The sequence below is a fragment of the Nanorana parkeri genome, unplaced genomic scaffold (genome assembly GCF_000935625.1).
Source record: "Nanorana parkeri isolate BGI_ZX_2015 unplaced genomic scaffold, ASM93562v1 scaffold486, whole genome shotgun sequence".
Taxonomy (NCBI): domain Eukaryota; kingdom Metazoa; phylum Chordata; class Amphibia; order Anura; family Dicroglossidae; genus Nanorana; species Nanorana parkeri.
Window position 1 is genome coordinate 546,555 of NW_017306754.1, and position 26,890 is coordinate 573,444.

General features: G+C 41.2%; 1 protein-coding gene across 1 annotated transcript in view; it reads left to right on the forward strand.

Moving 5' to 3' along the window:
* DOC2B (double C2 domain beta) overlaps positions 1-26,890 on the forward strand; it is a 417,881-nt gene that overhangs the window by 187,203 nt on the left and 203,788 nt on the right. Inside the window, exon 3 of the mRNA XM_018560903.1 lies at positions 22,383-22,457. Within this exon, the coding sequence (XP_018416405.1) occupies positions 22,383-22,457 (75 nt within the window). The remainder of the gene's footprint in view (positions 1-22,382; positions 22,458-26,890) is intronic.

Consider the following 26,890-nt stretch of genomic DNA (forward strand, 5'->3'; position numbering starts at 1 on the left):
AGCGTCGCTCACTCACTTTCCAATCAACTCCCTGCAGAGAGCAGTGACTGTCATTCACCACTCCCTGCAGGGATTCCCCCCTCTCCGATTTTCCAGTGCTGACCCCGCTGTCACTCAGCCAGCTGGGTGGATCTCGACAGTATTGTCGAGAATCAACATACTGATAATAAATTAATAACAGACCAATAATAGGACAGAAATTCAAGTGCTGCTACAGCTTTTTTTTATAAAAGCACAGATTCCAAAGCTGTCAGCTTGATCCTGCATATATGAACTAGTGAGTCACTGACTTGGAACAAGCATGCCTTTAGGAATAGAGTGCCTGAACACTCACCTTAATGCATGTTCCAGGTCTAGGACTTACTAGGTAGCAAAGCCAGGATAAGGATCCCAGCCCCACATCTGCTCTTATAAAAAGCAGCAGTCACACTTTTACCCTCACAGATTCACTTTAAGGAGCACAAATTATTTTGTAAAATAACAGCGTATAAGAGCACTATATATAAGCACAAATGCACTGGTTGACATTAGTGCATAGAACAAATAGCTACAGTATATAGTACATAATGTATTTTATTATCTTATATCTTGTATGAATTAAAAAATACAACTACAGGTGTCAGCATAAAAATAATAAGCTTGTATATAGTATAAAAGGGTTTGTTTGACTGAGCTGATGTTTCTTCTTGCTGATAGAATGAAGACAAAAAGCAAGGAATGATTTGTGCTATTTGTGCTTTGCAGGAATATATTGAATACATATTTTGTTAGTGATCAGCTTGCAACAGGCTCTAACAAACTGTCTGTGTCCTTTTTCTTTATGATCTGTTTGTCTGTGACGAACACCTCTCTCCTTCAAGTCTGTGACTTTTTTATTCTATGTGTGAATATAAAATGTATTTAGAAAATGTGTCTGTATTAGACATGTGCACCAGCAAAAAATTTGTTTAGTTTAGTTTCGTTTTGAAAAAAAAAAAAAAAATTAGTTTAGTTTTGTTTCGTTTTGAAACAAAAAAAAATTAGTTTAGTTTCGTTTTTCGGGTCCGAAATTAAATTAGTTTCGGACGAAATTCGTTAGCGGTAGTACTGCCGAAATTCGTTTATTAAAAAAAAAACTTCACTCGCCCATGCCTGGACTAGAACCTGTGATCTTATCAATGGCAAGACTGTGATTTAACAACTACTCTATAGCCTCTATAGGTTAACCTTAGAAGCATTTGATATATATGAATGCAATATGTAGCATTTGGCAGCTGAGAATGTCAAATGGGTAGCAAAAAAAACTTTATCCCTACCAGGGACTAGACCTGCAACCTTGTCAATGGCAAACCTGTCTTCTAACCTCTACGCTATTGCTTCTGTATTTTAACCATAGAAATGTTGTAGAAGGTAAATGTTGTATTTTTTTTTCCTAATGTCGTTTTGCTGCAACGAAATTCGTCCATTAACGCATTTTTTGAAACCGGGAATTTTGGATTCGTTTGCATTCGTCTTAGCTTTAATTCGGAATTCGGATGCATCCGAATCTCCGAATTTCCGAAAATTCGTCCAAAACGAATTTCGGAACGAACCGAATCGCACATGTCTAGTCTGTATTATATGAGGCTGTCATTCACTTCTAGCAAACGCCTAGTATGTGGTGCATAATTCTATTCCTAGTCAAAAATCCTATTTGCAGAGCCAGGTATAAGTATTAAAATAAGCTCCATTGAATATACTTGGAAAGAACAGCAGGGGGAAAGTATAATACTTTAAATCCACTGACCTCCTTGGGAACCTTTTCGAGATATGGTTCTCTGAAAACTGGACCAAGAGCACTGTGCTACTTTGAGCTCAATTGTTTTGGTCAGTGCCGTTTCTACATTCTGATGTGGCAATATAAGTCTTTGGCCTTAATTTTCAGCAATGTACCATCCATAAAGTAGTAGTCACAGGATCCCGAGAGCACACAGATGTGAAGCACAATTCTACTGCTGCAATCCTTGCACAGTTTTAGGAGAGCTTGGAAAGAACAGCATGTGGTATGTGTTTTAATCAAATCAGGTTTATTGGTTTAGTAACAATACGATAAAACAGTAGACATGCGTACATGAAAATATGAAACTAACAGGCATACAAGCAGATTGTGTCATGAGACTCGACCCGGACTGATGGAGGCATGGAGACGGGTATGGCCAGAGTCGTATATATATGGAGCCCAAATGGCCTACTCCGTACCACTTTGGGCTGTAAGCCGTGCCGTATGCCCTAATAAACAGAGAAGGGGGGAGACAAACCCAAAGACGAAGAACAAGACAACACTAGACGATACAACGCAACAGGGACAACAGGGAGGTCTACGGGAATTGCGCACACCGTACTCTAGTAGTCGGGGTTCTGCGGATGTACATAATGGCGAAAGGACCAGAACACATATAGTGGGTGAGGTGACAACCACAGAAAACACTCCAGTTACTGGAATAAGGTTAGTATGGTGGGGAAATCCGTGGAGTCCTGAAAGCAAATCCAGAGCAACCACATGTCTCGGAAGAACGCCATTCGGTCAGTATCAATGGCGACCATTTCTTCCATGCGCATAATATCATTTAGGCAGGCCAGCCATGCTGAGGCGGAGGGAGCCTGTGTGGACTTCCAATGCCCTGCGATAACTTGTCTGGCTGCAAAAAGGAAGAGCCGCAGGGGGGATTTCTTCGCTTTCGAGATCTGAGAGGGGAGCAAAGTGAGAAGTGTCAGGGCAGGGGTGTTTCGTGTGGTCGTGTAATGTGCCCTGTCATATATAGCCAGTACCGCGTCCCAAAACCTCTTAATCAAATGACACGACCACCACATATGTAAGTATGTACCTTCAGAAACTTGACATCTCCAGCAGGTCTGCGTCACCGAAGGGAACATACGGTGCAATCGGACTGGAGTAAAATACCACCTGGAAAGTAGCTTAAAGTTGCGCTCCTGCAATTTACACGACATTGCCAATTTGTGTGTAAAGACGAAAACCTTGTCCCAGTCAGTGGGAGACATAGCGGAGTCCACATCCTCAGTCCACGCGTTAGTGTAAGAGGGAAGGGAGGAGGAGTCTTAGGAAAGAAGCAGTTGATATAGTAGTGAGATGAGGTGTGTGGGGGGGATTGAGGAGATACATAGCTGTTCAAACGGAGGGAGAGTCCTGGATGTGTCGGGCACGGAGCGTATAGAGCGGTAGTAGCTGGATAACTGAAGAAAGGGCATCCACGCTCGACCATCCAGAGAGTTTTGATCAAGAAGTGTCTGGAAAGAAATCATGTCACTACCGCAAACAGTATGGCGTATTTGTGGCCAAAATTGTCGAGTCCATCCTAGAAAGGAGGGAGCGTGGAGACCAGGAGGGAAGTGAGGGTTGTCTAGAATGGGTGTTAGGGGGCTTGGCAGAGTAGAAAGTTGTGAAGTCGTACGGGAGTGATGCCAACATTTTAGCACCGAGAAAACAAGAAGGGGCCATTCCACACTGCCACCCACCTCCGTCAGAGGTATCCATAATGCCGCCTTAGGGTGTAGTGGAGATGTTGAGATTTCCAGAGACACCCATTGTTTATGGGACGTACCGTGGAACCAGTCCAAGACCCTAGTCAGTAATGAAGCTTTGTAATAGAGGAGGAGGTCCGGTAGTCCTGCACCTCCACGGGCTCTAGGTCTGGTCAGCAGGCGGTAGTTAAGTCTAGGTTTGGTATCTTTCCAGACAAATGTTCGGAAGACACGTCGCAATTTCATGAAGAAAGAGCGAGGTACATGTATGGGGACTGTTTGGAAAAGGTACAGGAATTTAGGGAGGATATCCATTTTAAGCACGTTCATGCGACCGAACCACGAAAGGGGTCTAGACCTCCATGTCTGAAGATCTGCCCCTGTCCTGGTCAATGGGGGACATAATTGAGCTCATATAAACGGGACAGGTCAGAGGGCACGCGAATCCCAAGGAATGTAATGGAGGAAGATTGCCAGGAAAATGGGAAGCGAGAGGGTAGAGAAGAAACAATTCTGTTTGGGAGGGAGATATTAAGCATGTCCGATTTATCATAATTCACCTTGAAATTACTAACAGAGCCGAAGGAGGAGAGTTCCTCCATAAGATGTGGTAGCGAAAGGCTCGGCTGAGTTAAATAAACTAGGAGGTCATCTGCGTATAACGCCACCTTGTATTCTTCAGAGCCTATCGATATCCCATGTATGGAGGGGTTTGAGCGGAGGGCCTCAGCCAGATGTTCCATCGTGATCACGTAGAGTATAGGGGACAATGGACACCTTTGTCGGGTGCCATTTGAGATTTTTATAGGGTCAGAGAGTCTACCATTCGCGCACACACGAGCATATGGGGACTTATATAAGGCCATGATTTTGGATATGAACGGAGCTCCAAGCCCCAATTGGGTCAATGAGGCCTGGAGAAAGCGCCAGCTAACCCTGTCGAACGCTTTCTCAGCGTCTAGGGAGAGCAAGCAGGCCGGGAGTTTCTTTTTCTGGATATAGTCAATCAGGGCTATGGTCTTGGAGGTGTTATCCCTTGCTTCCCGTAGGGGGACAAACCCAAATTGATCATTGTGTATAATGGAGGGTAGGAGGGGTTGAAAACGGAGGGCCAGTAATTTAGCATATAATTTGCCGTCGCAGTTCAATAAGGAGATAGGGTGGTAGCTCCTGGGCAGGGAGGGGTTCTTACCTGGTTTCAGTATGAGAGAGATGTGTGCTAATAAGGATTGAGGGGCAAAAGGGCAGGTGGGTGAGATGGAATTAAATGTGTCTAGCAAAAAAGGGGAGAGTTCAGGTGCAAATAGTTTAAAGAAACGCGCTGAATAGCCATCCGGGCCAGGGGCTTTACCGTTTTTAGTAGCTTTAATGGTCTTATTCAGCTCTTCAATGGTGAAAGGGGAGTTTAAGGATTCCAGGGAGGTGGGCGGTACAGTAGGCAATGTCGTCTTGGCTAGGTAAGCGGGCAAGGGGGGTTCCTGCACGGGCGAGCAAGAGGGTCTTCGAATTTGCATTCGAATTTGAATGTGCAATCGTTCCATCAGGGGAGCGTATAGAAAGGATATTGTTGAGGCCAGGGCGTGGATGGATAGTGCGAGCTAAGAGGGAGCTACACTTGTCCCCATATTCATATGTGCGTTTCAGGTAGCGATCTCTATAGCGCAGTGTGGCTTGGTCTAGGAGGGCTAGCAGCTGCTTGCAGGTACTGAGAAGTTCCAACCCCACCGAGTCATCCCTACCCAGTTTGTGAGAGCGCTCCAAGGCAGATATTTTAGCAAATAGAGAGGCGATTTCTTGGGACCTCCATTTCTTGAGCCGGGCTCCATGTTTAATAAGGATGCCCCGTAATACGCATTTAAGGGTCTCCCACTTAATGGGAAGGGAGGTCAGATCAGCTGCATGATCCTGCTGAAAATTAGAAATGGTCTGCCGGATCTCATCACAACACACCGTGTCACTGAGGAGAGAGTCATTTAGTCTCCAGAACGGGGAGCTGGGCGGCAGCGCAGAGAAGCGAAGGGAACAAAAGAGGGGGGCGTGGTCTGACCATACTCGCGGACCAATACTAATGCAGGGGGTAGCGTCGAGTAGGGCGTGGGAGACAAACACGTAGTCAATCCTACTGTAAGAGTTATGGGCGTGTGAAAAAAAGGTGTAGTCAGTGTCATCAGGATTTAGAGTCCGCCAGAGGTCAAGGAGGTGCATGGAGGCAAGTTTCAGTTTCAACTTACGTAGGTCTGCTTGCGAAATGGAGCTCCTACCAGAGGAGGAGTCTATGCGGGGGTCCAGGGGTAGGTTGAAGTCACCACCCAGTACAATTGCACCTTCGGCGAAAGATTCCAGGGCCTTCAGGTAACACAGACAAGCCGAAACCTGTGAAGAGTTAGGTAAGTAAACATTAGCAATTGTATAAGTGGCGCCATTTAGCAGGATTTTCAAAAAAACATAACGCCCGAGGGGGTCCAGACAAGAATCAAGCACTTGAATCTTACAGGATTTGTGAATCCCAATGGAGACGCCTTTAGACTTGGTAGAAGGGTTAGTGCTGTGGAACCATTCCCTGTAGTAGCGCTGTGAGCAGGCCGGATGGTTCCCAGTACAAAAGTGCGTCTCCTGTAGGAGCACAACATCCACTCTTTGCTTATGCATGTGATAGAGGATCTGAGGTCTCTTAGAGGGATGGTTAAAGCCTTTTACGTTAAAAGAACTAATCGACAAAGCCATTGTAAAACATAAAGGTCCGCATAGCAATGATAAAAATGCAGAAAAGCAATTCCAGACACCTCCACATGAACACAAGACAAGACAATACACTAGACAGACATACATGGACAGGGGGACAGGACAGGAGACACCAAGGGCAGCAATCAGTACATATATGAAGCAGGCTCACAAGGGGAGCCAAAATGGATCTGTGCCATAGAGCCATATCCATATCTGGGGCTCCAGGCAGAGAGCCAAGACAGCTAAATCTGGCCAAGTGGCCGAACACCTGCAGCAACGCAGGTGACCTAGTGTGGGGGCCCAAGCGGAGTAGTTAGATCAAAGAACTGCTCGCGGGCAGTACCCCATCACCAGCCTAGCGGTAGTATGCATTAGGTATGTAAACAAAAGAAAAGATGGGAAGGAAGCATTATATAGGCAACAAATATGTCCAAAAATAGTCCCAACGGAACGGGGGCCACAGGAGCATAAACTTAAATGTGAGGGGGAAGTTAACAGGTAATGAACAGAGATGCTCCTGCATCAAGGCACTGTGGTGGCATCTGGGCCCAAGGCCAGAAAAACATAAAGAGAACACTGTGTTTAAACCGTAGGGAAGGATCAGCTCGCTAAGAGATAGGAGCCCTGGGCACCCCAGCCGAGGTGTGGTTGATAAAGCATAGGGTAAGTCACTTCACCGGGGTAGCAGAAGCAGCGGATCTGCGTGGGGACTTCGATTGCCAGTGTTCACGGACCGGTATATCAGGGAAGCTCGTAGTATAGGGCCAATCCGGTAGGGCGACTTGTGCCAGCTGGAAAAAGCCAAGGAACATCGGGTGATCGCCCAGGTGACGGAAGATCGAGGATTTGCCACGGCGAGAGAGATCCGCCAAAAGAATAATCGGGGAGCCATTGAACTGGATCTCTTCAGAGGCACGGGCAGCCGACATCACCGCCTCCTTTACCGCATAGAAATGTACTCTGCAAATAACATCCCTAGGGCGGTTGAGTGCGGTAGATCTAGGACCAAGGGCCCGATGAGCGCGGTCGATCTCCAATGGTGAGTCAATGGGCTTCTGCAGGAGCTGATTAAAGACAGAGCGGACCATGTCGGTCAAGGCCAACGGTTCCGTTGTTGCGCCGGGACCTGTTTTCCTGGTCATCCAACTGATAGATCAGGTCGTGTAGTTAGACCGTGTGATCTTGCAGCACCTGGTGATGTAGGTCAAGTCTGGCAGTCACTTCCTCCTGGGTGGTTTCTAGCTCTACCAAGCGGGAGCCAATGTGGGCCACATCCGCCTTGAGACCCACCATCTCAGCTTTGTAAGTGGCCTCCATCCGGGAGATGTAGCGCTCCAGGTCAGCACGTGTCGGAAGTTAGCGGATATAGGCCTTGATGTCACCCTCATCTCGATCGAAATCCGCCGGGTCCACGGACTCCTCCGACATCGAGGCCATCGATGGGGAGAGCGAGCCAGATTGCTCCGTATAATTGTCTATTTGTTGCTTCAGATCTCTACATGAACTGCTGGCCCAGGTGTTGCGCAGATCAGGAGAGCTTGCATTTGTAGCAGTGTGACTACCACTGTCTCGTGTTCCTGCCTGAGGAGCTGCGGAGTCTAAATATTTTATGTTTTAAAAGAGGTCTTAGGTCAGTTTGTCCTATTGGGCAGAGGCAGCCAAAATATTTCTTTTTTTGTAATTGGGTATTTAATAAAGATTCCAAAATGGGACATGGTTGTGGACAGGAAGAGTGATAAAGGGTATAATGTGAAGAGCGTGGTAGTATTTTGTTATGTTTGGCAGACCAATGCCACCATGTGGCTTATGTCTATAAAGCATGTTTTGGGGCGGTTTATGCTTGACAGTGAGACAAATATATTTTAGGTTTTTTTCCCCCTGTCAGGAGCATAAGGCAAACAAAGGGATTGCCGTTGGTCCTAAAATAATATAAATGCTTGGATAAGAGAGTCATATTTGTGGAGACCCTTCCAAACCAAGATAATTGATGTAGGGACCATTTGTGGAGCAAAGAGGACAGGTTTTGAAAAAGGGGTATATTCTTGTTATATAAAACAATCATACGCTGGGGTAAGTTTGAGTCCCAGTTATTCCATAGAACTTTTAGATCACCAAATCAAAATTTTTAGTTTTTTTTTAAGGAGAGATACAGTATGTTGCAGCAGATTTACATTTAGCACTGCAGACGTCTCCCAGTTTATTGTTACTACAGATATACTAGAGAATCTTCAAATGCTAATGTAGTAGGTTGGGCATTATGCAGTTGGGTTACTGTTAAGAGAATATCATCCATAAATTTACTGAGAGTATTTTTTTAATACAAAGCACACACCTCCAGTCTAGCCTTCTCTTGTGGAGACAGTAATCTAAAAGTGCTCAAAATGATGGTTTCTGCCAAACAGAAATATTTCTGGCCTAGTAGCAGGTTGACAATCACAGGATACAAACATTTATGTAAGTGTGGAAAACAGGTCTCTCAGTTATTCAACTCTCAGCGAATATATGACCATCCTTTAATGTAGATAGTCAGCATGTATGGGGAGAAACCTAGAAGCCGCCACTGATGAGTTTTCAGTCTGAAAATTCTATCTGCCTGGATGCCCTACTCATATGTCTTCAATTCTTTCACTGATCCATACCTTGCATTCAGATCAGTGAATTCACTTCTGATCGATGACTACATTCATTTGCTGTATGCTTATTCCAGGTCAATGGCTCAGAATTGTGTATTGTGCATTGTATTGAGATCAGAGGATCCTCATTACTGCCAGGTTAGCAAAACTGCCTCGGTTCTTCTCAGAAATTTCTTCACAGAAATTCTTGCAGTTTAATACTGATAATGTGATTATTTTCAATAGAATACTTGTTTTATTTGCATTATTCTCAACACAGTGTTAGTTTTGTCTTCAAAATTATATCCCACAGCTTTTTTTACTGTATTTTCTAAGTTTCCTAATATTAAAAAGCACATTTTATTAACGTTATAATGTAGGAAATCAAACCAAATTTATATTCTTAACTGTCAATACAAAAATGTGCGCATGTGGGTAACTTTGATGCAAGGAGGGTTCTGTGATATTTTAGTACTGTTTCAGTTTAGTATTAGGTGCATAATAAAATCATCCAGATCAATAGGGCAGAGTCATACTGTTAAACAACACTGAAAACAAGTTCATATTTTAATTTCAGCTCAATTGATTTTGTGTAGGCTGTCTGCCACTTCACCAAAGTGCATTAATAATGGAGTTATGATTAATCATAAACAAACTGTGTATATTTATTAAATTTAAGCAGATTTTAATATAAAGTTGACTGCCAGTTTATGTTAGAAATTAAAAGCTTTCCTGAAAATCATATATGATATTTCAGACACTCCGGGAGTGAGTTTGGGAAAAAGCTCTGTGCAGAGGGTCTTGTGCCTGTGTGCCCATATGCTAAATTATTAATGTGTTTTTTATATATATCAGAGTATTTACATAATATACAATACAAATGCTAGTTATGTGACCAAAAGCCTAAGCATTTAGTCACCCGATCTCCGTTGAACGTGAGACCGGAGATTACATTGGCTGACTCTATCCCTAATCACAGATCATGTGACCAAATGCCTAGGAAATAAGCCTGAAGCTTCATTTTCTCTAGCAAAGGTAAGTATTCAGCTTTCTCAAATAGTGGTCTGATTCCCAGCTTAGCATGACTGCTAACATAGCTCATTAACATTTGAGCATAGGTCTGGTTCAGTTATATATAATATTAGTAAGATGTCAGCTGTCGGATACCTTTGATAATATTGAACTTCTGATAACATTTTAACTCTGATAGTATGCCCAATCCACTATGGTTTGCTAGAGGACAGCAATTTGCTTCATTTTGAATGGCACCCCATCGCATCTCCAGAAAACAGCTGCAATCCAACACACTACAATGCATAATGTGTGTTCCAGTGCTCTGTGGCCCCAAAAAAATGGAGCAGGATCGATTTGTCCTGGGTTATGGGCCTATTTAAAATAAATGGGGTGAAGAAGTGTGTTGAGACTCTCATAGGTTAGAGTCAGGACAGCACTACACAGAGGGGCCTTGACGAGGCAGTGCGGCATTCACATATTGTGGAGAAGACGTGTATCTAAAACCTCTGTTTTTAACCTTAGCGGTTAGACAGGTTGTTTTTGCATGCTGGCTTGTGAGTGTGCTGGGAAACTTTTTGCTGTTTTACAATCCACAACGAAGCGCATTGTAGCATATACGTTACTGCAATGCAAGTAGGTGTGAACAGGTCCAAAGTGGTTCTTTTGAGCCACATTTTTTTACAAGTTCACTATTATGTCGGGAAACTGAATATATGCCAGGGATGAGAAACAATAACTAATTTGGTACAGTTGATTTAATTTTTTATCGATCTCCATCCATTAGCTACAATCCTGGTTTTTCCTCTATGGACGGGTAGATATAGTTTGTATGTATATAGTAAAGAGTAACAATAAAAAACAGTGATTTCATCACAGAATGCATTGTACGGTTTAAACATGATCTCTGTGAAAGCACATCTGATGTTTTCTCTTACATTTAAGAGGATCCAATGCAAAAGATAATCTTGTAGTGTAATTGGGGTCATATGTGAAATTACAAAAGACCACCTGGGAAAAGTCAACCGGGAAGGAATCAGGAGATAAGAATGAATATGCTTTCTGCAAGTTTAGCATCCTGTTCCATTTTGCAGGTGTAACAATTCAATTAAATCTCCGGAGTCCTCTTGCTGGAATACTGATTGAGGTTATAGCCTCCTTGTGATAAACACATAGGGCTTGAATCATATATTCATTTTCTAAGCTCCAGTAAGGCAGCATTATTGTTTATACAGTGGCTTTTTTCCAGCTACACATCGCTGTTGTACAGCTGTGAAAAGAACATATATTTTAAATAAATAGTCCAGCTTTCAAGCCATTTTAAAATAACTGCATATACTGGGGACAACCTAAGATAGAACAAAGCCTGAAAACATTCCGCTTTTATTTTTTTTATTCCATTTTTGGCCATTTAATAGATGTTTTTAATGCGCAGCTCATCTTCTTCTTGCTTGCACGTCAGCCTTTGCAGATCTGTGGGAAGAATGCTAAAACTGGCATTCTATCTGCTGCTGGCAGTTGTAAGACGCTTGCTGAAAAAGCAAGGGGTTTTCATCATAGGATGCAACTGAATAGACAGCAATTGAAATGGACTTATTGATTACAAATATTACAGAAACCTTACCCATGGAACATTTCACCCAGTTACATTTTACATTATAAGTTAGAAAGGTTTAGCTATTTCTAAGGCTCTGACACATAGCTTTTATTAAAACATGTCATTATGTTCCAGCCATCTTACTTTAGAAATATATACTTGCCATATCACTTTCTGATGTGTATGCGTTTTTCTAATACTGCATGAAATTTATTTTTTGGAACTGTGACTACAGTGAGTACTTTTTTGGATTTCCAGCTGGAAGTTATCCCACAAAAGTTCTGGCTCTTTCCCCATAATTGCCATGGTATTTTTTATCTTATTTTATATGCTTAGCCTTGAGATTTGTTCTGGAGACAGATCAGCTCTGTAGGGTGAATAATTTAGCCACAGCTTGTTATTTGTTATAAGTATTTATATAGTGCCAGCAATACTTTACGCAGTGCTTTACATAGTTGCACATTTACATCAGTCCCTGCCCTCTAGGAGCTTACAATCTTAAGTCCATATCCCACATGCATACAGGATCCAATTATAGACAGGAGCCAATTAACCTTCAGGTATGTCTTTGGAGTGCGGGAGAAAACCAGAGTTCCTGAAGGAAACTCACACAAGCATAGGGAGAACATGCTCCTTGCAGGTAGTGTCCTGTCCAGGATTTGAACTGGGGACCCCCAGTGCAGTAAGACAGGAGTGCTAGCCACTAAGCCACTGTGCTGCTCCTTAATCGCACATTGTATGACAATTTTTTATCTTAACTAGAGCAGTCAGCTGGCCAACCTTATATCCAGTCATTATTGTTTTTTTTCTGATTTAGGCAAGAAACAGCAATTATCTCCCAGCTTCCTTGTATGTAACCTCTTATGGAGAATTAAGTAAGAGCTAGTTAGGCATAAAATAACCCCTGTTCACAGGAATCCAGTATGGTAATGTAAATAGCATAAACTTGTATAAAAAGAGTCAAACTGAATATATTTCAAAAGTGGATAAGAAGCTGTAATTTTTATGTATAAGAAGAGTCATGCTTGAGAGAAGTGGCACAAGCCTCAGAAGGCTGAACGTTTCATTTTCTTACCCTTAGATTTTGGCAGGACACATTAGCAATGAATGATATAAGTCTTGTTTTGTAATTCTCCCAGGTACCGTCAAGATAATTAGTTTCATTTAAGTGAACTATGCTACTGAATTAACAATTCTTAGGAGAGTTACAAAGCTCAGTTAACCCCAGTATATCATATGTACTGCACGCTGCTATAGTAAATAAAGATGCCATAGCCATTCAAATTCATAAATGATTGGTTGTCCTTGGAGAGGATCAGCAAAATATCAAAGAGTCTAAACCACGATAGAGCAATTACAAAATGCTTCAGCTTAACTTTGTGTAACAATAGTGCGGTTTTGGAGGGAGTTTAATCAAGATAGCTGCAAGCTAAAAGTGAAGTTGTCACGGGTTTTAAGAAGCATTCTGCACTGATTCTGAAATGTTGTTTTAAGCAATATTTTTTTAACCACCACCTCATTAAAATGTTTTGCAGTTTTAGAAAGGATTGCTACCTGCAGATTGAAAGGAATAGGCAGGGCCATCCCTATAATGAAGCAGCATGAGGCTGCTGCCTCAGGGGGCATCTATTTTGGTCACATGGGGGGCAGGAGGCAGAGTGGCATGGCCGCTCTGCTGCACAATGTTAGCAGTGTGGCTGCCGCCCCTTTCTGGCCAGAGTCAACGTAACTGAAGATCACCAACAGTAAAAGCGTGAAGTCTTTCTGCTTTTTATTGAAGTAACATGTCACAAGTGTCATTCAGCCAATGTTTTGGGGCACACAGGGTTCCTTCTTCAGGGCGACATAGCGTCCCTTTCTGGCCAGAGCAACCCAGGTTTCTAAGAGCCGTCACTGGTTGCCAGGAACTGAGTGGGACACTCTGGCCGGCACCTTGCCCAGCTTCTGGCAACCAGTGATGTCAGTGAGCTGGGCAGGACACCGTGCAGAGCCAGATGATGAAGGGGCCACCAACCTCAGTTAGCATGCACCACTAGTACACCCCTGACCTCCCCCCAGAATGTGCACCACCAACAAATCCCCCCGGAGCCTTAGGCGATGAAAATGCTAAGGACGCCCCTGGGGATTGAGAATATTTTATAACATCAAATCACAAAATGGTTTGTGGAGCAATAATAACTATTATATCAATCATTTAGTGAAAGTGGAGTTTTCCTTTCAAGGTTATCTTCAAACTACAGTTCCATCATTGTCATTGCAAAGCCTATAGCCCCCACACCAGTCTTTAGAGAAGCTGAAACATGATGTCAACATGTTGTTAGATTCAAAGCCAGTAAGCAGAGGACAACTACACAGCTGAATGTAACCCAATAATACTATATTCTTCATTAACAAAGGATATTTCCACAGATAGTAAGAACATGTCTGAGTGACTTTCTATATCTTAAACCTAGAAATTATTTTATATTCTCAAAACAAAGTTGTAAATACACAAAAATTGTCATTTAACTGCACAACGTAAGTGGAGAATGCTTGGAGCTGCATAATACTGAGTTTTAAAGTAGAATAATCCCAAGTACCCATGCGTTTGCAGAATTGTTTAAAAAAATTTAACTCTCAAACGTCTTTTCCAACAGGGAATCCAGATCAAACATAAAAACTGTGAAACAAAGTATTTTTTAACTGTATGCCCAAGTATTTACAGCCATCAAGTTTTCAAACAGCTGCCTCCAACTCTCTCCGCTCAGCTTCCCTGAACCTCATGTCCAGTCCAAGTTCACAATGGATCGAGCAGCCTCCAGTGGCTGTCTATCTACTAGTTGAAGAAGGGAGGAAGAAGCAGGAGCAGGGGAGTGTCTTTCCTTGCTGTGCCTGTGTGATTGTGGACAAAGAGAAGTATGGATACCGGAACTTCAGTTGCAATATAGATGCGTCTATTTATTGACGAAAATGCAGCATAATCACACAACATGTTCTGCCTGAGGAAGGGGATCCTGCAAGACCCCGAAACGTTGCACTGAGTGTGATTATGCTACATTTTCGTCAATAAATAGACGCATCTGTAGTGCAACTGGAGTGCCGGTGTCCATACGTCTCTTTGTGCATGATAATGAATGCCATCCATTGATCACCGTTGCACCCAGTTTAATGTATATGGAAAAAGCAGTCAGGAGTGCGATGGGTTCACGAAATGTTAGCTGTTGTGTGATTGTGGAGACACACACAGCTTACTAGCACACAAGGGTGGCTCCATAGGACACTGCAAGGGAAAGGAGCCATCTTAAAACAGTATATGAGAGTCAGTGCTCAGGCGAGCAGCTGATTCTGCAGGAATTAAAAAATGTTAAACATCAAGGAGCAGCATCCATTGTAAGTGATTTTATCAACATTTGAAAAAAAACTTTAAAACCTTTTGACTTCATCACTTTAATATAACACATGATAACACACAATGATGTAATTCCTTCAGCAATTTGAGAGCTGCATTAGAAATGGTGGTCTTTTTGGAACAAAACATTGCAGCTGCAATTTTGGCTACTGCATGATTTAAATGTAATTGTAAATCACCTTCTTATATCAGAGGATATAACCAACCCAAAAGATTTAAAATTCTTAAGCATCCTTTACATTTTTGCAAGGCATTTAACACTTCAAACCATAGGTGAGAATGACACTTGGGGGTCTATTCACTCATATACAAAACACAAAAATTCTCCAGCCTCAGCCTGCCAGCCAGCCTGCAACCAAACAAGTAGCCCTGTCAACAGTATGCATTAAAATCAGAGGTTTTAGTTGCACAAACTTTTGGCCAAAAATATGTAGAAGCCACACTGCCGCGGCCAAAAATATGTAGAAGCCACACTGCCAAAAGCCAAACTTTTGGCCAAAAGTGTGGCTTCTACATATTTTTGGCCAAAAGTTTGTGCAACTAAAACCTCTGATTTTAACGCATACTGTTGACAGGGCTACTTGTTTGGTTGCAGGCTGGCCCGCAGGCTGAGGCTGGGGAATTTTTGTGTTTTGTATTGTTGTAAGCAATAAAAAAAAAACGAAAAAAATAACTCTCCCGGGCACTCTGGAAGCCTCCCGCTCCCGGCCGACCAGGAGAGAAATACTGCTGTTTCTTTTTTTTTCTTTATTCTGACACGGAGCGATGTCAGAATAGAAAAAATATATATATATTTTCCCATTGGAATGCATTGCTACATTCCTATTGGCTATTTCAATTTGCAATAGCCAATAGTAAACTAGCATTGTACCCGCCCTCTGCTGATGGACCTGATGTAGAACTGCAGCAGAAGGCGGGTACAATGCTAGTTTACTATTGGCTATTGCAAATTGAAATAGCCAATAGTAATGTAGCAATGCATTTCAATGGGAATTTTTTTTTTTCCTATTCTGACATCGCTCCGTGTCAGAATAAAGAAAAAAAGAAACAGCAGCAGGAGACTCCCGGGGCGCCAGGGTGAGTTAGCTGTTTGGAGATCAGTGTCCCTGGTTAGCAGGTAACCAGGGATGCTGATCTCTCTGCAAGTGGCCGGAGCCAGCCGTAAGATCACGGCTGGCTCTGCCCAGCTGTCAGAAGCAGGCTGTCGGCCGGCCAATGGCCGGCCTCTCGGCCAGTTTCGGCTTTCAGCACAGCTCAGCCAAGCCGATGCATATGCGTTCGGCTTGACTGAGCCGCTCGGCCACGTTCGGGAGCTGTACGGGCTATAGTGAATAGCCTGTACAGCACCCCTTTAGTTCTACTGAACCGAAGGGGTCCTGGGGCTGAAGCTAGCCGAAGGATCGGCCGAAGCTATGGCTAAATCCTTCGGCAGCTTCGTGAATACACCCCTTGGTTGGCCATTGTCATTAAAGGGAATTTGTAGCATTCTGTGTGGAATTTGTGAATTTGTTGGAATGTGTGGGTCAATAGATGAGCTGATAGAGTGAATCATCCCATAGGGACATCTTTGTAATAGTAATTAAGCATGGGTGTTGATCCAGTTGGTTTTCTCTGTTTGTGCCTATCTCAATACAAATGTTGCTCAGGACAGAAAAGGTGCTGAGATCTACCTTGCCTGATAAAAGAAAAACATTGTTATAGCAAGGGATGCTATTTAAATATTGAATACCAGTACTGGAAGTCCCATTAAGGAAGCCAGGCAGCGTGTAATGACTCGCCACCTGGCTTCCTGATTAGACGGGAAGTCGGATGGCATGTAAAGACTTGCCACCCAGCTTCCCGATCAGCAGGGAAGCAATCCCCATGCTCCCTCATGACCAGGTGACGAGGAAGCATGGTACCAGCTTTCTGGCCAATCAGGAAGCCGGGCGCCATTGCCTGGCTTCCTGATTGGTGCGTGTCCTGGCTTCCTGATTGGTCGCGAAGCTGGTCAATCAGGAAGCCGGGCAATGCCAGGTGACGAGGGAGGCAAGGGTACATGAAGCCAAGTGAAAAGGGAGCATGCAGATGGCATCCCGGCCAATCATGATTCCGGGCAGCGGGTAATGACTCGCTGTCCGGCTTCCTGATACCGGAATCTCAAGTATTGGGCTAGGCATTGGAGCATTTGGGCGAGTATGAGTACTAACCCAAATACCTGGCATCGGCACCAATACCAATACTAGTATCGGTAAAGGTGCATCCATACACCTATAGGAGAAATAAATATTAAATTGTAGTCATTGTGACAATGCAGAAAAGGAGTGGAAATAAAAAAATAATTACAATCAGAAGCCAATACATACTGTACATCAGACAAAGGAAAAACTCATTTCAGGAGAACTGAACACTTTAACACAACTGATGATGATGATAATGATGATGCTGATATACTGTATATACAAGAAAGTAGTCCAAGGACTCTCCATTATCTGAATCTCCATTGTGCAATATAGCAGTGTATATGTAGCAAAAGAACTCTAAAAAGGCTTGCTTAATTTAATGACTGTGCTTTGACTTGAACATGATTAGAAATGATTTATGAAAGACATATTATAATTGTACAGTGTCAGAATATTTTAGTTCATTAAAGTGGAATATTCTACTTCTTGTGCTGCTTCTTTAACATTGTCATGCTTGAGACTACTAAACTGTTTTATTTTCATGTATGCTGTTGGGGTAACCCATTAAGGGTATATTTATCACTGTTGTCACCCAAGATTCTCACATTTACCTACTTGAATCTGGAAAATGTGGAAAAAGAGTATGAATCTTGGGTGAAAACATTGATAATAGACCCTTTAGTAAAGACACTATTATTATTATTATACAAGATTTATATAGCGCCAACAGTTTGTGCAGCGCTTTACAATATAGGGAAGACATTACAATCACAATACAAATCAAGACAAGATGGAAAGGAGGGCCCTGTCCCTGAGGGCTTACAATCTAAAAGGGAGGGGGAAGGGATACATGAGGAGTGAGCTGTGTGGGGATGAGTTGTTTGAGAACGTGATGGTTGAGCGGTTAGGTTGAGGTGGGATAGGCTTCCCTGAAGAGATGAGTCTTTAGGGAATGCCTAAAGGCAGTCAAGGTGGGCGACAGACGGACAGATTGGGGTAAAGAATTCCAGAGGATGGGAGAGACTCTAGAGAAGTCCTGGAGGCGAGCATGGGAGGAGTTGACAAGGGAGCTGGATAAGCGGAGCCGATGGTTAGGGTGATACTTTGAGACCAGGTTTGAGATATAGCCGGGGGCGGAGTTGTGGACGGCTTTGTAACTGATTGTTAATATTTTGAATTTGATCCTTTGGGCTACTGGAAGCCAGTGCAGGGATTGACAGAGGGGGGTTGCAGACACTGAGCGGTTGGTTAGGTGGATGAGTCAAGCAGCTGCATTCATGATAGACTGAAGAGGGGATATCCTGTGTAGTGGAAGGAGAATGAGGAGGGAGTTGCAATGGTCAAGACGAGATATAACCAGCGAGTGGTCTGAGTAATTTTGCGGTTTCTTTGGTGAGGAAGGGGCGTATTTTGGAGATGTTACTAAGGTGAAGGTGGCATGACTTGGATAGTGATTGGATGTTGGGAAGAAAGGTGAGGTCCGAGTCAAGGATGGCACATAGGACAGTTAAAGGGGTTGATTTACTAAAAGCAAAAAGGAATACTCAATCATGTGCAAGGAAAATTAAGAAAAAACTGTATTTTTGCTTGCGTGTGATTGGATGATGGAAGTCGGCAGAGCATTACTAATCTAAAAGGAAAATTCCCTTGCAAAGTGAACAGTCTATTTTGCTTTATTAAGTCAACCCCAAAGTTTATCTCCTTTTTTTTATAACTAGTGTCCACATATTCCATTATTCCTGCAAAGGTTTTAATGAAATGCTCCCATTGTTAGAGCATGACAGCATGGTGTCAGCAAATGGTTAAAGTGTCTTTATCACTAGCTATATTCTTCTTACTGTCTAGCTCTAGTTCTTCAGGGTGGCATGCAGGCTAGGCTCTGGGGCAGACACAATATGTTGGCTGAAGCTCTAAACATTATTTATTAACTGTTATTAGTTCTCAAAGAGGAAAATAGAGGAAAGCTTGTTTTTTTTTTCTAATACAATAAGAGCAACATAGTTAGAATTCTAGTGTGAAATGGCAGAATGCCAAACATCCGCTCTACAAAATCTATTTTAAAGCCATTTAACAATGGAAGATAGAATTATAATGGAACTTATATTCTAAAGCAACATTTCTAAATAAAACCCTAATTTGATGCTTCCAAATCCACTCTATTGCCATCCTGTTTACTGAGTCTCCCTTTGAATGTTCCAATATGTAAAGTTCTCCTAAGTGATTTATTCTGATAGTGAAAAATATTCTATGTGTACTTAAATCCCAGTTGAGACAGAGAAGAAATAAAAATATATATATATTTTATCCTATGTGTGTATGTAAATTAATGTTTTAATGAAGGTAGTAATTGGCAAAAATCTATTCTACACCCTTTGAGCAACGTAAAAGCAAAAGTGGACAAATGTATCTGATTCTGAACTGAATTGCATTTGAAAGGAAATAATCCCAGAACAGGAGAGATAAACGACCACCCTAATGGGGATCAAGTCTGCAAACATCTGTTATTTATTACTTTTTGTGTGTGTGACTCAAGCTGATCTTTCTCTCTGAAAGAGTAAGGAGAGGGACATCCTAAAACATTTAATGTGAAAATGGCTTAATGTAGCTTAATGTGTAAAAAAAGTGCCTAAACCTCAATCAATTGCCTTAAAACTTTGCACAACCTAGGTTTTTAACCTCCCAAACCTATCCTAGACGTTTCATGGATTTTGGTATTCCACAAAAGAGTGACAGTAAGCTTATTTCTTGGGGAGCTTAATTTGACTTAACGTACAAAAAAGAACTTCGTTGTAAACCGATTTCCCCTAAACGTTACACAATACAAGCCTCTTTCTATGCATATTCTAAAAATTTCATTTGGTAAAACATACCAAAAGTTATTCACATTTAACTATTTTTTACTATACTAAAACATTTAATGTGAATATTAAAAAAAGCTATATTTTTGTTGTATTATGTTGCCTATTGATTACATAATGCAAAAATAAATTTTTGCAAGACAAAAAGAAAGCCTTGTTTATCCTGAAAAAATCATATATGTATTATTTGTTTATCGTGAAGAAGAACTATCAGCATGCAGAGCTGCATGGTGATGTTATTTTTAGTGAAAGGGGGTAAAGTTCTGACAGAGTTATCATAAATAAATAGGCCTGTAGCACATGTTATCAACTGCCAGAAGGGGTATACAGGTGTGAGAGCTGAAGTAGTTAACTAATTATTGTAATGATGTCATTTGGAACCAAAAAGATCAGTTTCTGATCATCTGCAACCACCTGAGCCTGCAGTCTAAGCCTGGTTCTGGAGAGAAACACTCTCACAAAGTGTACAACTCAGATTAAAAAAAGGCAAACATGATCAGGAGGCACACATAGTGGTTTCTGACCTTTCTGAAGTATGTTAGGCTACTAATTCTAGTGACGTCTCACGGATGATTGAATAGCTGTAATGTAGCAAAAAAGGGTTTCATCCTAGAGGGAATTTGTGACCTGTAACCTGTAACCTGTAACCTGTGACCAGCCTATGGACATTCAACTTTTTGCATTCTCTTATCAAGCAGTAAATGTACTCCAAATTAGGCCCTTACTGACTGATCTCTTTCACTGCAGCCACTGAAAAGCAGTTCATCCTTAAAGTTTATAAATAAGGTACTCTGGTGGGGTTGTAGTCAAATCTTTAGGAGCCGTATCTCACTCTGTTCTCTATCCCAGCAGTGACTAAGCAACATTCCAGTCTTCTAATCTAATGTAAACAAAAGTAGATACTCTATGTCAACATTAGAAGGTGGAAAGGCTGTACTCATTTAAAGACGAACTCCAGGTTTGCTAGCTTATAAAGGTAATAGCAGACATCTTTTGGTTGTTGCTCATTGGCAGAGCAGCTTTTTCCATCTGACCACAGAAAATCTGCTGATAAATTGTAAGGTGTATGGGCACCTTAAGACACATCTAAAAACATAATTACTTTTTCAAAAGTGACATCAAGTAGTATCTAAAATATGAACGAATCATTTCAAAAGTGGTAAAATATACATCTAAGTTATTATGTAGTAATAATAATAATAATAATTAGGATGGGATAATTGGTGGCCTTTAAGAAGTTTTAAACCATCTCCACAGGAATTCAGCCTCATAGCTTATCTTAAGAAGAACCTTTTATGAGATTCTTTGGGAATACTTATTTGTATAACACACAGAGCATAGGAATACTCATGGTTGTGTAGGCTTTCATTATTACATATCATTAATTATGTTGTTATTTCCAGACTGCAATAACATTTAATGTACAAGACTGGATACCCTAAACTAATAATGTTCTAGGAAAAGTTAGTGCAATGTCCTACAATGTGTGTCGTCAAACCTTTACATCACTTAGGAGGTTATTCCCTAATGAGCCAAAGGATAGAGCTGGGCCTTCGGCTAATCCTTCCACTTGCTTCGGCTGCGGAAGTCTTTGGTTCAGCCGAACCGGAGGTCTGCTGTATGGGCTATTCATAATAGACTGTACAGCAGCTCAAGGCAGCTGAGGAGCTCAGCCGAGATCAACACATATGCTTCAGTTTGGGGCAGTACATAATCAGAAGGCAGAAGCTGGGTCAGGACAAGCCAAGGTCAAGCCATGCAGGTTGAAGCGGTACCAAATCAGCAGGCAAGCGGCAGAGTAGTGGAATAGGCCGAGGTCAGGGCAGGGGGAGAGCAGCAGAGTCAGAGGATCAAGCTGGGTCAGATACAGGAGCAATCAGGAATCAACGCTGGACACTAGCTGAAGAACTCTTAGCACTGAGTGCATGCAGGATGCGAGTTGAAATAGGCCTTTTGTCGCCTTGATTAGATGTGAGCATGTGCACAACAATCTGCGCGCGAACATTTGCATCTTCGTCTGCACGCAGAAGCACGATTATTAGCAATGTTAGCACCAAATGTTTCACACGCACATGTGCTGTCTCAGTACCTGTTCTCTGTCTGCTTGCTGGGTTCAGACCCTTCCCCTCTGTATCAAAACAAAAGTTTGCTTATAGATACACTTTAGGCTGTAAGTATACCAGAGTATAGGAATATTGAATATGCTGGTGTATGCATGGATATCAGTCATATCAGCTTTTCTTCCACACAAGTCCAAGTTAATGCAAAAGAAGGTTGATGCAGCATAGAAGGTCAGAAACACATAAGAAAGAGGTCAGAAGCACCTCTAGAAAGAACTTTAAAAAAAAGATCTACAAAACATCTTAAATGCAAGCTTAACACAACTAATAGCATGCTGCATTTACCCAGTGTCATATTTCATTTAAAAAGGCAATTACAAATATAATTTAAAATGTCAGCTGTCTAATGAAAGTTGATTGGACATTTAAAACTACTGTTTGAAGTATTCTTATTGTCTACTTTATATTCTAGGGCCTTAAACCAATGGATCACAATGGACTGTCTGACCCATATGTTAAATTACATTTACTTCCTGGTGCTAGTAAGGTGAGTAAAAATTCAAAAAACTCTCATATTTGTTCTTATACATTACAAGGTTATAATTATAACATTATGCTTATATTATAATACATTAGTTTCTCTTGTGCCTCCAGAGAACACTGATAGGTAAAAATTGTAGAAATTTCATAAAAGCCACATATCATGCATAATTAAAAGGTAGTTGGTGTTTCAGTGTGCATGCCTGCAATCAGAGAACATAAACAATCCCCTGGCTATGTGGACGAAGACCCTCTCCAGGAACAATCAACTCCTTTTTATTCTTAAGCATAAGCTTTATTTTAACACAAATGGGAGAATTAGAATAAGTAACTTGTACTGAAAATCTTAGCGAGCTTATAAGGCTAGCAATTAACATAGATACATCCAAAAAAGGTATAACAGCATTACATAAAACACAGTATAACCAATAAAATGTTAATAAATGTGGCTGTGTGCCTCCTGCACACCCACTACTCTGCTGAGCTCTGGTCCACATTCCTATTAAGGCTGCTCTCAGCCACCTGATCAGTCTAGACTGGTCATTGGCAACACCTGGCCCCAGGACTGGAGATTTCATCCCACCCAGAACAATATATATTGCTAGAAGAAATGTTAACCCTAAAACCCTAACTCAAGTACAAGCAATATAAACTGCAAGAACCATTTTTTTTAGCTTATGCTATGTGAATAGGAACATATAACAAATATAAAATAGGTGTTATCCCAATTTGGCTGCGAAAGTGGAAATACACTTGAAATATGAAAGGGTTTTTACATTTTTTGCCACATACTAAAAAGACCAGAAATGTTGAAAAAAAAATGGTTTCCTGTACTTTATGTTAAAAGAAAATCAAGACAGTGTGCACACCTCCAAAATTACCCCTTTTTGGAAAATAGTCACTTATTTTTTGGAAATAATGAAAAATGCTGGTATTAAGGGGTTAAAACATGACTTGTATTTCCTATATCAGGATGTAGATAGTCACACGTGACGTCGAGGCTCAAATTCTCTACACGTTTCACTCTAAAATATATGGATGATTCTTCAGGAGGGAGTTGCTCTACAATGATAAATATAAGCATGAACATAGGTCCAAAAATGCATGGAATTACAAACAATGATTTCCAATACAAAATATCATAATGCCATAACAATTTATAGTTATAACCTTGCCAACTCACATCACCAGAGAGACAGGGAGGGATGTGCCGGTTTAAAATCAAACAGAAAATGCCACCCGGATGATGCTCGTCCAAAGGAGCACCCCTAAACAAGGTATATACTTCACATGTATATGTATACTATGAATGAAACAGAAAATTAGTCTGCAAAGTGGATGCCAGTCCCTGCTCCCCCCAAAAAAATTCCTAATATTTTGTTCCGCTTATTGTTGGATGGCTGACTGTTTCCGTCCCCGGGATAGACGCTATGCTCATGCGTGTGCTTTTTTCTTTCTGCGCATGCCCAATCGATGTGGTACCCCCATAGCTAGTCACATGATTTCTAATCATGTGGCTATTCAACTTCCTGGTAAATGGATATAAAAGGATGGCGCCCTCAAACATTATCTGGCTAATGCTACACTGGTTTCAATAGGAAAGCACAAGTCTGCAGGTGTGTGGTAAGCCGTTTTGTTATCTTGGTATTTTCAAAGTTTTAAAATAGGGATGTATATAGTCCTGGGGAGTATAATCTTAAGTGCTGAATACTTCCAGAATATTAGGAATATGTTTTTTTTGGAACTGGCATCCACTTTTCAGACTAATTTTTTGATAATGTTCTGTTTGATTCATAGTATTCATATACATGTGAAGTATATACCTTATTGAGGTGTTCTCCTTTAGACGAGCTTCATCCAGGTGGTGTTTTCTGTTTGATTTTAAACTGGCACGTCCCTCGCTGTCTCTCCGGCCATGTGAGTTGGCAAGGATATAACTATAAATTGTAATGGCATTATAGCATTATTTATTGGAAATCATTTTGTTTTATTCCATTCATTTTTGGACCTATGTTCATATGTATATATTTATCACTGTAGAGCAACTCCCCCCTGAAGAAGCTCCCCTATACTTGAGAGTGAAACGCGTAGAGAATTTGAGACACGACCTCAAGTGGGACTATCTACATACTGATATAGCAAATACAAATGAGATGTTTTGAAGTTACCTGAATTCTTTAAGTATGGTATAATATGGAGGCTCTCATTGGTGTATATTTTGCTGTAGTTGAGGGATGATTTGAACAGGATTTTATTCATGTGCTGTTTTATCGCTATGTAATAATAAAGATTGTATTTTTACCTTTTTTAATTAGTCTGGACTTTAGTGATGTAAAATACCCTGAAAGCCCCAATCAATTTGCTATATTTTCTATTCTATACCAGCAAGGGTGTTGTATTATTATGGCCCGAACAGGTATGCCAAAAGTTGTTTTTTAATGATTGTAAACGGTGCACTAGATACAGCACATACATCTCATACACAGAAGGAGGAGGTAGTGAAAGAGTTGATAAATGGGTCACGTACAGTGGAAGGATGGAGAAGAAGGAGTTAATGGGTAGATGTTCAGGATATGGGAGGTGAAGGGGCAATTACACAGATCACACAGACACAAGCCGGAGATCAGTATTGTAGGAGATGAGGGGGTGAAAAGGTTAAACCTTAATTGCAGCTGTTGCTGCCTTTGTGTTCAGGAACTAATGAGTCAACTCAAATGAGACAACATTATCCTCCATGTTTATCACACAAACTGTGCTTCTATTAATACAGCTCAGTGAGATGACAACTGAGGGATATGGAAATCTGCAGCCTTTACTATGAGAACACTACATTCATTAGGAGCAACATTCATTAGGAACAAAAACATATTTTTCATTTGATATTGATCCTATAGTTACACGTATTTCAGTTTTACCACATCCTAACCATGAATACCAAGGTTTAGGATCAATAATCTGGTTGTATACTCCTGGATTAGTGTATCTAAAGTTGGACTGTGTTAACTGACTGAATGTCCAACAGTCCAACTAAATTTCAAAATGGCTACAGAAATGGTCCATATTGACTGAGGACCAATAAACTACATCCATAAAATAGTGTCTCTCAACAGTAGGGACACATACAGTATTAACCTACTGTTCCTGAAAAATATAGGTATATATGGACCTTTCTGTTTGTAAATTGTATACCTCATTTTGTTTGTTTTTAGCAATAGTCTTTACTTTAAACACTAATGTTTTTGTGTACTTAGTAGTAAGAATTAGACCTGATTAATTGAATAGAACTACAATCTAACTGTAGCACAATCTTTTCCTTTGACAAATAATTTAATGGCCATGTTTTAGTATATGTAGGATGTTTAGTAATCAGAATTTTCAAAATTGCTTCAATATGATGAAAATATCTGTCTCCTGAGCAACATTGTATAAGTTCAGGCAAAACACAATAATACTTTTTAGGTTAAAACCTTACAATATAAAAAAAAATGTCCATTTGATTGACCAAGTGGATGCCAATAATGCATATATAAACAATCCAAGTGTGCTTCATATAACTCCAAAACCACACTTGTGAGAAACAATCCATCATCCGCTTGTAAAAACTCTGTGCTCTTATGTGCACTGCCCTCACTCACTGGACTTGGGGGATGGAACAACAATAATGGTCGGATAGCACTCATAACACATCTTCAATATCAGTCACTGCTCACAGATATCTCCTTTCCTCCATAGCAGTTAATACTCAGAGAAAGAAGTGGAATACCACACAGTATAAAATCCTTAGACACATTTTATTTAAAAACAGTCATAAATACTTACAATCATATGCTGGGTCTCAAGCTTTTCAAATATAGCATTCAGCACGCCTGGTTCCCATCCTCACTCCCATCCTCATCAAAGGAAGAGAGAACAGGAATCAAGCAAAAAAAAACATGGCAAGGTGAAGAGAGACAAAACCTATTAAGCTGGTGAAGTCTATGAAATTATTCCACCCTGTAGAATATAATGTGATGTTTAGTAGGCGTTCCATTATTCAACAAACACTCATTGACAGGAGATGAGTAATCCAGGCAAGGCAGACTCTAATTCCAACCTCCAAGTCGCTTGAGGTATTTTTGGATGTAGCATCCAGTGTAGAAGCTCTGAATATAAAGGATGACTAGAAGGGTCAGAGTCTACAAGAGAGGGAACCCTGCCCGGCTAATTGTGGGTACCATCTAGGAACCCAAATCCATTAGGACTGAAGGCAGCATATGCATTCAAATATCCATTGCTCTCTCCCTTAGAACGTTTTCTTGACAAGGAGTGTCTGTACTCTGAGGGATTACCATCAGGATGAGATCTGGATAACCTGACTTGCTGCTGATCCACAGAAACTTCTGGATAAGAAAACATTAATTGTCGTCCAGGGCTTCTTGGCTTACAGTATCAGCCAGGAAA